Source organism: Talpa occidentalis, unplaced genomic scaffold (assembly GCF_014898055.3).
Source record: "Talpa occidentalis isolate TD23 unplaced genomic scaffold, MPIMG_talOcc4v2.1 talOcc4.5, whole genome shotgun sequence".
NCBI classification, from domain to species: Eukaryota; Metazoa; Chordata; class Mammalia; order Eulipotyphla; family Talpidae; genus Talpa; species Talpa occidentalis.
In genome coordinates, this window is record NW_023604861.1 from 74,146,367 (window position 1) to 74,158,697 (window position 12,331).

General features: G+C 40.0%; 1 protein-coding gene across 1 annotated transcript in view; it reads left to right on the forward strand.

Annotated features, from left to right (window-relative positions):
- Positions 1-368: 368 nt before the first annotated feature.
- PAPOLG (poly(A) polymerase gamma) overlaps positions 369-12,331 on the forward strand; it is a 36,729-nt gene continuing 24,766 nt past the window's right edge. The window contains exons 1-6 of the mRNA XM_037527442.2: positions 369-613; positions 3,720-3,881; positions 5,561-5,627; positions 9,625-9,706; positions 9,900-10,009; positions 11,932-11,985. Coding sequence (XP_037383339.1) covers positions 597-613; positions 3,720-3,881; positions 5,561-5,627; positions 9,625-9,706; positions 9,900-10,009; positions 11,932-11,985 — 492 coding nt within the window. The 5' untranslated portion in view covers positions 369-596. The remainder of the gene's footprint in view (positions 614-3,719; positions 3,882-5,560; positions 5,628-9,624; positions 9,707-9,899; positions 10,010-11,931; positions 11,986-12,331) is intronic.

Sequence of the window (12,331 nt, forward strand, 5' to 3'; positions counted from 1 at the left end):
CAGTGAATTGATCACTTTACATTTGACTATAACTAATTAAAGATGCGGGATGATGGAAGAGTCAATATACTTTTTGCCAAGCAAGGCTGGGATTTTTTTTAATAGATCTGATACAGGCCCTCATTAAAGAACCAAAAGAGACATTTCAAATTACCTTCCAAGGGGTCTGCCTAGCTTACGGACAAAGAAAAGCAAACGCTCTGCCGGGCCAGCGCCGGCAGCGAGCTCAGCGCCCCTGTGGGCGGGGCCGCGCGGGCACCTCCCGGGCCCAAAGGCGGGGCGGGGGAGGGGAGGGGACGGGGCGGGGGAGGGGAGGGGACGGGGCGGGCCCAGCCCCGGGGGCGGAGCCACGGCGGGCGAGGGGCAGGCTGGGAAGCGGCGCCATATTGGCGTCGGCCGCACTGTATTGTCATAAATAGAGCCGGTTTTGTAGTGTTTCCACTATTCGGTTGGCTGCCTCGGCCGTAGGAAGTGAGGAAGGGAGCGAGCACGAGAGCTACAAACGACTAGCGGAAAGTGGACACGGCGAGAAGGGAAGGGCAGGAACAGGACTCCACCGCGAGAGCCGCTCGCCGGAGAGGGAGACGCAGGAAGCGATGAAAGAGATGTCTGCGTACGTGTTGGGGGGCGGCAGTTGAGAGCGAAGCCGGGAGTGGTGGGCTGGGGTGGTGGTGGGCCGGGGACCTGGCTTCGGGTCCCTGCCCGGAGTTCGCCCGGATGGTCGCTTTTCCCGCTCTCGGTCGGTGGGCAAGGGCACCTCTCCTGCACCCGGCGGCTCACTAGGTACCCCTGCACCGACTCGCTTACTCCTGGAGCCCTCCTCTGCCCCCCGTCGTCCCGCCTCCGAGGACGCCCGCAGACCAGGGTGTGGAGGAGGAGAGGCGCGTGTGTCCATGGGGAGAAATTGTCAGTCACTTTCCTGCTGCCTGCACTGTCTGAGCCGGTCTCGGCTCCGGTCTGCATTGGCGCAAATACCATCCCCCTACCTCCCCCTCCTCCCTTCCGACCGGCTGTCTCCAGGTCTTCAGAATTGAATGACCTATCCAGTCCTGGGCGTCTCTATAATAGACTATGGTGTTTTCGGCCCTCACCCCCACCCCGGGGCCTCCCCACCTACCTACTATGTATCTACTGGACTATACCTCCTGCTTACACTTTGATAAGTCAGAAACCGTGTCCATGCTTGCCAAGATTTTGTTGTAGCTTTTTACATTTGGGGTTATTAGTAAATAATTTCAACATACAGAAAATGCAGAGAATATCATAAGCATCATTTGGGTAGCCACCCTCCACCGCTCCCAAAATATAGCATTCTGTGTATGAGAGTGGTTATGTGTATATATTTAAAAGAAATCAAGCATTCCAAACACATGGGAGTCTCCCATCTCCTCTGGTTCCATTCTCCTCCCTCCCCAGAGTTCCTCACAGTCCAGAATTAGATGTTTGTTGTTGCTGCATTTTTAAAATGTTACTACTGCGTGTTTGTGTTCATGACTGACATTGTTTTACTTGTTTTTAAACTTTATATAGTTAGTGTCACACTTGTTATCCCTCAGCTCCCTTCTTTAATACAACATAGTAACTGAGCTTTTTGTCCATGTTAGTATTTTCGCCTTTTAATTCCTATTAGTTACCATATTGTCTTCCATTGTAGGGATACACGCTAATTTAGGCCTTTTCCTGTTGTGACTTTTTTTAGGTTGTTACAGAGTTTTCTAGGTTACTGTGGCACTGAGCTCTCTTGTACATCTCTGCTTGTACACTTGAACTAGGATTTCTCAAAGGTGTCTACTATAAGTGAAATTGATGGATTGAAGAAGTTGGGTTCTGTTGTTTGCTTTCCCTCGCTGGTCCCCCACCCCTTGTGAGGTGAGGGAGGTCAGAACCAAACATTAGGAATTTTAGTGCTAGTGGGGACCTTTTTCAGCATGCAGGAAAGAAAGTAGAACTGAGGGGAGATCATAGTGTGAGAACTGAAATAGTTATAGCAGGGAAATGGAGTAGTGGGAAAATCTTGGGTTTTGGAGTTCAAATTCCTGCTTTTCCTCTTTCTCTTTGAATCTTGGGTACTTCATTATAAATGGTACTTATTCATTTCCTTCCTCTCAGGTTTCTTGAGATTAATTCATTGTTCATATATAATCAGTTTGTGCTATCCAGATATAAACACATAAACAATAAACACCAAAACACTTCTCTAAGCCCTCTTTGCAGCAAATAAATCAATCCTTTAAAAAGTTATAACTTGAAATCATTAAAATTTTGTTTTACAGAAAAACAAATAAGGAAAGAAATTAAAGTCACAATATTGATATTTCCCTTTTGTTCTTTAGGTCATTGATTGATTTTGGAAGCTCATACACAGGCTGTTTTATATTCTGTTTGATTCTCCCTCTACCTAACCATATCTTTAAAGTGGATGCCTTTCTTTATGAATTTAGTAGTGATAAACTAATGTTTTGACTGGTTAAAGTTAAACATTACTATATTGTGTGTTAATGTTTATAGGGCTAATTTATTTTGAGATAACATTTCTTACTGTTTGGTGTTTGATCTTTCAAGAATGCGTGGTGAAGGTCAGGAATGTTGGTTATTGTATGTTTGCTTTTACTTTCTTAACAAAATAAGTTTTACCAATTCATGTTGGTCCCAAATTTTATGTTTTGAATTTATTGATCTATGTAAATGTAAATCCAAACTCTAAGAAATTATGCTTTGCTTTATTTAGGTCTTATAATATCTTAATGACTAGGATCCTTTGGAGGATTGTTTATATTGCAACCTATGAAAGGTTGCCTGTTAGTATAAAGAATATGATAATTTTTCAGTAAGAAAATGATTTGGGTTACCAGCTTAAGTGAAAATAATTAACATTACAAAATACTAGGGCCATAAACTGACTTTAATGCAGATTTCTCAAGGACACACAAATCTAGTTGTGATTTCGTTTTGTAAAGCCAAATACTCCACAAGGACCTTCTAGTGGGATGTTTTTTGTTTCTTCCCTGAGGGGGAAAAAAATCATTGTTTTTTTACTTAGTGCTTTCTTTCAAGTGACTGATTGCTTTTTAAAGATTCAAATCTGGATGGTACTTGACTTAAGTCTGCAGGGTGTAATGGAGGTGGCCTTGGCCCTGCTCCCATTCAGGCTCTTTGCATTTGAGCTGAGTGGTGTTGCCATAGTTGTCCTGATGCCAACACATGCTGCTTTTGGCTTGAAAAGACATGCTCACCATCAAAACTGGAGGCAGTATGAATAGTCCTTCATCAAAATAAACATAAAAATACCCTTTTTTTCCTTATAAAAAGGTTCCTGTCCTAGGGCCTCCCTGGTGGCTCAGCGGTTGAGCGCTGGGTTGCGAAGCTGCCCGCAGCCTCTGCGACGCCGGTTCGATCCCCGGCTGCTCCCCGGCCTCTGGAGGAGGGTCCCACATGGCGCGCAGACCTCTCCTGCCGCCCACTGCTCCCCTCAGCAGTGTACTTCGGTTCTTCTGCCTGCTCTGCTCCCCGCTCTGGCTCTGGTGAATTCTCTCACCCTCCCGCGCTTCTGACTGTACCCAGTGCTTGTATAAACAACAACAACAACAAAAAAAAAAGTTCCTGTCCTGACTGTTGGTACTCAGTAAACCTTTAAGTTAAATTAATATGAATGGATAGGTTTTTGTTATCAGTGTGATATGATACTTTAAACTTTTTTTCTATTTCATTTTTTAAAATAGAAACACCGTGCTGGACAGCCAGCGTCAACAAAAACATTATGGAATCACCTCTCCAATTAGTTTGGCATGTCCTAAAGAAATTGATCATATTTACACACAAAAATTAATTGATGCTATGAAACCATTTGGAGTGTTTGAAGATGAGGAAGAATTGAACCACAGGTATGTCATTTGAAAATGTAAACTTGTTATAGTACATTATTTAAACATTAATTCTACAAACATGTTGAGTACCTTCAATGTCTCTGCTCAGGGATACAACAATGACAAAAAGAAAACTTTTGGCCATCTTAGATCTTAGATTTTAGGTGGAATTTAGGGGAGGAGACTAATAGTCTAATAAGTAAAATAAATACAATGTTACATATGACAAATGCTGAGAAAAATAAACTGGGAGTGGAAGTTATAGAGGAAGGCCTCATTGAGATGGTGATGTTTAAGGGAAAGTTGGAAGGTGAGGGACAGAGCTAAAAGTAGAAGATCATTCTAGGTATAAGGCCTGACATAGGAGTATACTTGGTATATTTAAAGAATACATAGCAATATAGCCTGGGTGTCTGAAGCAAAATAAGAAAGCAGAGGAATATGGGCTTAGAGAAGTGAGGTGGGGCGACCTCCTTGGTGGCACAAGGAGTTAAGTCACAGCACTATGAAGCTATCCGTAGCCACTGCAGCATGAGTTTGATCCCTGGCCAGGGAGCTAACACCCATGGGGCAACAGACCTCTTCTGTCTCACCCACTGCTCCCCTCAGCAGTGTATTTCAGTAAATCTGCCTGTTCTGCTCCCCACTCTGTCTATGGTGAATTCTCACCACCCCCACACCTCTAGCCTGTACCCCAGCTCTTGTATGCATAAATAAAATAAAGAAGTGAGGTAGGAAAGAACTTGGGAGCAAAGTCACTCAGGACCTTATAAGCTTTTATAAAGGTTTTGGTTTTTACTCTGAGGGTTTTGAGCAGAAGATTGACATGATCCGAGTCATGTGTTAGCAGTCACTCTGGCTGCTATATTAATAATACTTTGAAGATGGGTAAAGGGCAGAAGTGGGGAGATTAATAAGGAGGTTATTATATAATTCAGGAAGGAAATCATGATGATTGAAACTAGGGAGATGGAAGTGGATGGAGGTGAAAAGAACTAGTAGATTTCTGGTTATATTGTTTAATGACTGGAATGTAACAGAGGTGTCAAGGATGGTGCCAAGGTTTTTGTTATTAACATCTTCAAGGATGGAATTCCATTATCTGGGAAGACTAAGGAGACACAAGTCTGAACACCTCAGGAATTCTGTTTTGCACATGGTGTCTTTGAGATGAATATTTTCTTAAAATGAGGGTCTGGGCATGCCATTGGGTTTGTTTGTTTTTTTTTTTTTTAAACCAAATTGCTTTTATTAAGTAATAGTATTTCATAAACATTAGCCAATAACTAATTTATCCATTTTAATTAACTAAAGACATATGATTATCAGTGAAAGAATGCTAACCTCTGTTGTCATTACCACATTGAATTGATTTTATTCCATAGTAAGGCCAGGAAAGTTGACAATTCAGCTGGCCTCTGCAGTCTTATTGAAGGTAATTTTGATTTTTTATTAGGCTTCTTGAATTTTGAAGATAACTCAAAGATATTATCTTTACATTTATCGTCTCTTTGGAACACTTAGGGAGTTCAGAATGCCAAAGAGATGTGCCATGTATCAACAGACATGATAGCATTAGCATGTATGTTAAATGCTTTTACTCTAGCACCAACACAAAGGTACAACTTATATGTTTAATTACTTGGGTTTTTTGTTTGTTTTACTTTTCATCTAAGGCATGTTATTTTTTATTATAGGCTGGTGGTTCTTGGTAAATTGAACAATTTAGTAAAAGAATGGATTTCTGATGTCAGTGAGAGTAAGGTAAGACGCTAAACTACATTGAATTCATACTTTCATTATGTCTTGATCATTAGTCAAAGTCTAATAAGTAGCAAGATGCAGTAGTTGAATAATCTGAAATACATTAAAACTTGTCTGTCAGGTATATTTGGTAATGAATTGTTCTAGACTGCTGAGGCTCTTCTAAATGAGGATTTACCCCAGACATAGCCAGTGTCATTCCAGAGATAACCAGTGTCAGCCTACAACTTCCATAAAGGTCTTGGGTAACTCATGTATACTGAACCAAAATTTAAATATCAAGAAATTTTACTTAAGCCAAATTTCAGACTTCTAGTGAAATAGCAGGTCTGATAACACTTGTGACAGGCAGGAAGGAGCTTGCATGAATTGGGCTCCTGCCTTCTCTCTGAGACAGCTGTCATATATCAATGAGTTTCTGTCTTTCCTTTACGTGCAATTTCATTTTTGTACCCACCTGGCTCCTGAAACATAGACGTTTGCAAATCCCAATTTATAACTATACAGCTTTTTCCCCCTCCAGTAGCATAATTATTTTTCCTTTATAGTTGATTATATATATATATATATATATTTTTTTTTTTTGGCTTTCTTAGAGTATTTTGAATATAGTTGATTTTCATTCATTTGAAAGTCATCGCTACAGGTTATACTAAAATGAGGTAGGACATGCTCAACTGGGTAATTTGTTTGCTCCTTCATTAAGTGGCTCAAACTGTTGTATTTTGTTTTTTCAGTGTTAGCTCTCCCTTAATAGCTGTCAGCTGAAAGTTAATCTTTCATAATAGTCAGTGTTACTTGATTTAAATTCCCATTCTATCTCCTTAATATCTGCATGATTTTAGAAATTAGTTAAATACCTGTTAAAATACTTGCTTTCACAACTTATTTCTTTCTGTATCTATGATACATATTTAGAACTTGTTCTTTTAAACACTGGGCTCTGAATAAGCTCATGAGGGACTCTCTCCTAAAACTGTCCGTGAGTGTAAATTACTGGTGTTTTTGCTGGGGTTCTTTGTATTTTTTGTTTTTTTTTTGTTTGTTTGTTTTTGTTTTTTGTTTTTGCTACCAAAAAGCTATCTGGCTCTTTTATGAGCTCTTAGCAGGATTATCAATAGTTGAGGTTTTCAGGAAAGTTGAATTCTAAGTTGGTGAGATGCAAGCCATGAATTTAAAAAAAAAAAAAATTGGTTATAACATCTTCCATTGCATGGATAAGATGGTGGTCATTTTTGGTGTCAATTATAATTTCATTTATTTCTTAAATTTCATTTATTTTCATATTACAGTTGGGGAAGATATCTGAAGGATTTGTTAGTTCAAAGGTCATTTCCTGAAGTGGGATATATATAAACTTTAAATAGTCTAGAATCTCAAGTCAAATCATTTTATTTAGGGCCTCCCCGGTGGCGCAGCAGTTGAGCGCTGGGTTGCAAAGCTGCCCGCAGCCTCTGTGGCGCTGGTTTGATCCCTGGCTGCTCCCCAGCCACCGGAGGAGGGTCCCACATGGCGCGCAGACCTCTCCTGCCACCCGCTGCTCTCCTCAGCAGTGTACTTCGGTCCTTCTGCCTGCTCTGCTCCCGGCTCTGGCTCTGGTGAATTCTCTCACCCTCCCGCGCTTCTGACTGTGCCCAGTGCTTGTATAAACAAAAATAAATAAATAAATAAAAACATGCCTCTATTTAAAAAAATCATTTAAATTCTATTTTTCTGGGGAAATTATTTTACTCTCTGATTCAGTATATCACTTTCTCATAAGTCATGCAAGAGTCATGTTTTTTCAATGCACAAAGGTAAACTAAAAATATACTTAGACCAAAATATCCTGACTTCCTATCTTTTGGATTTATGTTAGTTACTAATATGTTTACTGACTTGTTCCTAGCTGTAAAATTATTTGTGACACTTTTTTTTTTTTTAAGATTTATTTTTATTTATACAAGAGCTGGGGTACAGGCCAGAGTTGCGGGAGGGTGCAAGGATTCACCAGAGACAGCAGGAAGAAAACTGGCAGACAGACTGAAAGCACTGCTGAGGGGAACAGCGGGCGAGACAGGAAAGGTCTGCCTCACCATGTGGGATTTTCCCTGGCCAGCCGGCAATGGAACCGGCACTGCGGAGGCTACAGACAGCTTCACAGCTCTGTACTCAACCCGCTGTGCCACCAGGGAGGCCCATGTGACATTCTTAAAACATTAATAGTCATTAAACAGAGGAAATAGGGCCTCCCTGGTGGCCTGGGGGTTAAGACTCTGAGCTGTCACCGCCTCAGCCTGAGTTCCATCCCTGGCCGGGGAGCCAACCCACATGGCACAGCAGACTCTTCTGTCTTGCCCATTGCTCCTCTCGGCAGTGTGTTTCAGTAGATTGACCTGTTCTGCTCCCCACTCTGTCTCTGGTGAATCCCCTCACCCCCTGCACCTCTGGCTTACTCCCCAGTTCTTCTGCAAAATAAATAAATATTTTTTAAAAAGAAACAAAAATAAAAAATAAACAGAGGAAGTAACAAACATGATATCCCGTTATACAGATACTTTTATCCAAGGTAATCAGCAGATACTATTCTTTATAACTTGCACTAGATGTGGAGAAATAAGAGAAGTGATGGACACAATTTTCATCTTAAAGGAATGTATAGTTGAAGAGATGAGACTTATAAACAGGAAAAAAAAAAAAGGATTGATAAATGTAGTTTAAAAGGGGTTAAAGATAATAGAGCCAGGTTGGCAGGGGTAGAGTGTCACAGAAGGGGATATAGAACTTGAAGTAAACTTTGAGAAATAGATGATATTGAGATACCTACAAAGGATGGTCAAGCATTCCAGGCAGGGACAGTGGCAAATGCAATGGAAAAAAGACAGATTATGTTAACAGTCTTTGCAGCTGAAACTTTAGAAGGGAAGATTAAGAGACAAGGCAAGGAAGATCCTTAAGAACCTGTTGTGGCACTTTCAATAGCAGGCCCAAGGATCCTATCTCAGTTTTTAAAGAATATGCATTGGTTAGTTTTGAGCAGAAGAATTATAGAGGAATTGAAGGATATTAGCCAATGAATTTTGTACACCATGGAATGAGAAAATAAAAACTTAAAGCAAGCAGATAAGTTAGAATAATTTTAAGTAGCCTAAGGTTAGGGTAATGATAGCTAAATAGAAAGGGGGCATACTGTAAGGATATAAACTAAAAATTGGTAAGCCAGGAAAAAGAATGGTGATTGTGAGTATGGGTGGAATGGAAAACAAGGAACAGAAAGAAAGAAATGAGCTGGACATGGTGCACAAGTCTGTAGTCCTGGCTACTTGGGAGGCTGGGACAGGAGGATGGCTTGAGACCAGGAGTTCTGGGCAAAAGTGAGCTATGCTGATCAGGTGTCTGCACTCAGTTCAGCATCAATATGGTGGCCTCCTGGGATCAGGGCCCACCAGGTTGCCTGAGGAGAGGTGAACCACCCCAGGTCAAAAATAGAGAAATGAGGAAGGATACCTGGGTTTGTATACTAGGAAAAACTTTTTTTGCTTCTTTCAGGCCTGGATATTAGATTGGATCAGAAAGTCTGAGTGAAAATATCTAATGGGAAGTTAGAAATGGCTCTAGAGAGAGGTGAAAAGTAGCATTCTAATTCTCTACAGTAAAAAAGATGTTAATAAAACTTGTTAGGTTAACTTTTACAAGGCGATCCTATCAAGAATGACCCAATTTTCTTGAAAGAAACTTCCAAACCTAGAATCAAGAAATGACGCATATCTATCTATTAATGAAACTAAAGGGGAGCCTGAATTGACTGAGGATATGACACTGAAAACACAGTGATAGGAGGAGGCAAGAACGGTCAAGTGGTAAAAAATGTTTTTCTTTAGAGGGGTGTGAATATGTAGTGGGAATGAATTCATTTTTGTATTCCCAAAAGTACTTTTACAAATCTCAGTAGCACTTGGGTGAGTTTTATGCTGAATAATTTAAGCGCTTAAATGCCTTTGATTTGATTTTATTTTAGAATCTCCCACCTTCTGTTGTGGCTACTGTTGGTGGTAAAATTTTCACATTTGGATCTTACCGACTTGGAGTACACACCAAAGGTAATTGCTTGTCTATGTTCTAATAAGAAGTTTCAATAACAAATTCTTATTTGTTTTATAATTAGAAAATACAGAAGAAGAAATTCCCAGTATCTTACTACTAATCAACATATTTTGTTCTGTACATGTATTGTATATATTTTTACATAATACATAGTATACTGTTCTTGATAAGAAATGCTTTGATTTGCAGGAGCTGACATTGATGCACTTTGTGTAGCTCCAAGACATGTGGAGAGATCTGATTTTTTTCAGTCTTTTTTTGAAAAATTGAAACATCAAGATGGCATTAGAAACTTAAGAGTAAGTGTCCTCTGATATTTAATGTGTTAGAACTTGTTAACAAATATTGTAAAAGCTAGGGCTTATGATTATTAAAATACTTCTTAGAAGTTACTATATCTTGTTAAAATAATATGTAATGATTAAGAACAGGGACTTTATAGTTGTACCTATCTTAGTTTGAATTTAGAATCTACTACTTATTAGTGCTTAGATTTTGGTCATCTATTCGCTTTGTGCCTCAGTTTCCTCATCTGTAAAATGAAAATGTGCTGATTTTTAAAAGGTTTTTTTCTTTTTTTGAGAACTACTGGGATAATTTACAGAAACCACTTATTAGTATAATGTCTGATAAATGATTAATGTAAATCAGATGGTGCCTGCCTTTCTATATAAAGTTTGATAGTAACTCTTTATAAGTGTATATCTAGCCAGTCATTCAAATAAAATTTTAGCACTAGTGATTCGTCAGATACTGGCCTTAGTCCCATAAATATAATAGTAAGCACCACATTTTTTTCTGGGAGGGAGAGATTGGGGAAACAAAGCATGTAAATTTAGTGCAGTCTGAAGTAGTAGGATAAGGTGAAGGTAAAAGGACCTGTGGTAATTGGGAATAGAGAAGTTAAGAATTTATTAGATGGGGGATTAAGAAAGGCTCAGAAAGACATTTCTACCAAACTAGTTACTGTATTATGTTTTGATAGGTTGGTCAGAATCTATGTTTTTATTTCTATCACTAGCACTCTTTAAAAATAATCAGCTTTCAGTTTATCAGTTTTCAGTTTAAGCTCAAGAAATAGTAAGTACTGGGCTCCCCTGGTGGCGCGAGGGGTTAAACACAGCACTATGAAGCAATCCACAGCCTCTGTAGCATGAGTTCGATCCCCTGGCTGGCCAGGGAGCAACCCACATGGCGCACAGCAGACCTCTCCTGTCACACCCACTGCTCCCCTCAGCATTATTTTTCAGTCAGTCTGCCTGTTCTGTTCCCCACTCTGTCTCTGATGAATCCTCTCACACACACATCCCCGCCTCCCCCCCCACCCTGCACCTCTGGCCTGTACCCCAGCTCTTGTATGCATAAATAAATAAATCTGTAAAATAAAAAATAAAAAGAAATAGTAAGGAGTTAGGGCCTCCCTGGTGGCGCAGGGGTTAAAGTCTCAGCACTATCAAACTGTCACCAGCCACTGCGGCATGAGTTACATCCCCAGCCAGGGAGCTGACCCACATGGCACAGCAGACCTCTCCTATCTTACCTGCTGCTCCCCTCAACAGTGTATTTCAGTAGATTCACCTGTTCTGTTCCCCACTCTGTCTCTGGTAAATCCTCTCACCACCACCCCCCATCTCTGGCCTACACTTCAGTTCTTGTATGTATAAATAAATAAAAGTAAGTCTTCCAAAAAAAAAAAATAGTACTTAGATGATAGCGTTTCTATCTACCAGTTTCTAGTGAATATTTTTAGGAGGACAATAAGCTAAATAACTGCATCATAACAATTTTGAAGGCTTTACTACACAATCAAAAAGTAGAACTTACCTAGAATGTAGGACCAAGCACATTTTCACTTTTTCCCTTGAGTTAAAATACAATTTGGGGGCCTCCCTGGTTGCCTAGGGATTAAGTCTCAGCACTATCACCACTACAGCCTGAGCGCAATCCCCCACCAGGGAGCTAACCCATACATGGCACAGCAGACCTCTCCTGTCTCACCTGCTGTCCCCCTTACCAGTGTATTTCAGTAGATCCTCCTGTCCTGCTCCCCATTCCATCTCTGGTGAATCCTCTCACCCCCATCTCCTTTAGCCTATACCCCATTTCTTCCATGCATAAATAAATACATCTTTTAAAAAATACAAATTGGGAGCAATTCACTGTGTTGACAGGAAGGTAGAGAAAGAATTATACATGTTATAATTGTTTTCCTCTTTTGTAGGCTGTAGAAGATGCCTTTGTACCTGTTATAAAATTTGAATTTGATGGTATTGAAGTAAGTGTTTAAAATTTTTCTGACCTTAATTGAACCATGAAGTTTTCTTTATTTTTTTTTAAATCAGACTTGCACAGATATGCATTTTAAAGACTCAGGTGGTCTTTAGTCTCTCATCTTCCCCTCTCTTATACCATTGACTTCTCAACATGAAAAACAAACCAACCTCCATCCTTACCCCTCATGATTTTATACACTCCTTTCTTATTCCTATAATCTCCTAAAATTATTACAGCTTAGTACTGTAATTTTGGTTGAGCAGTATCCATTGTTTACATTATTTTGATATAAATAATGTTCAAAACTGAATACAAAGTATGCCAGATTACCATTTTTGCTGTGTGAC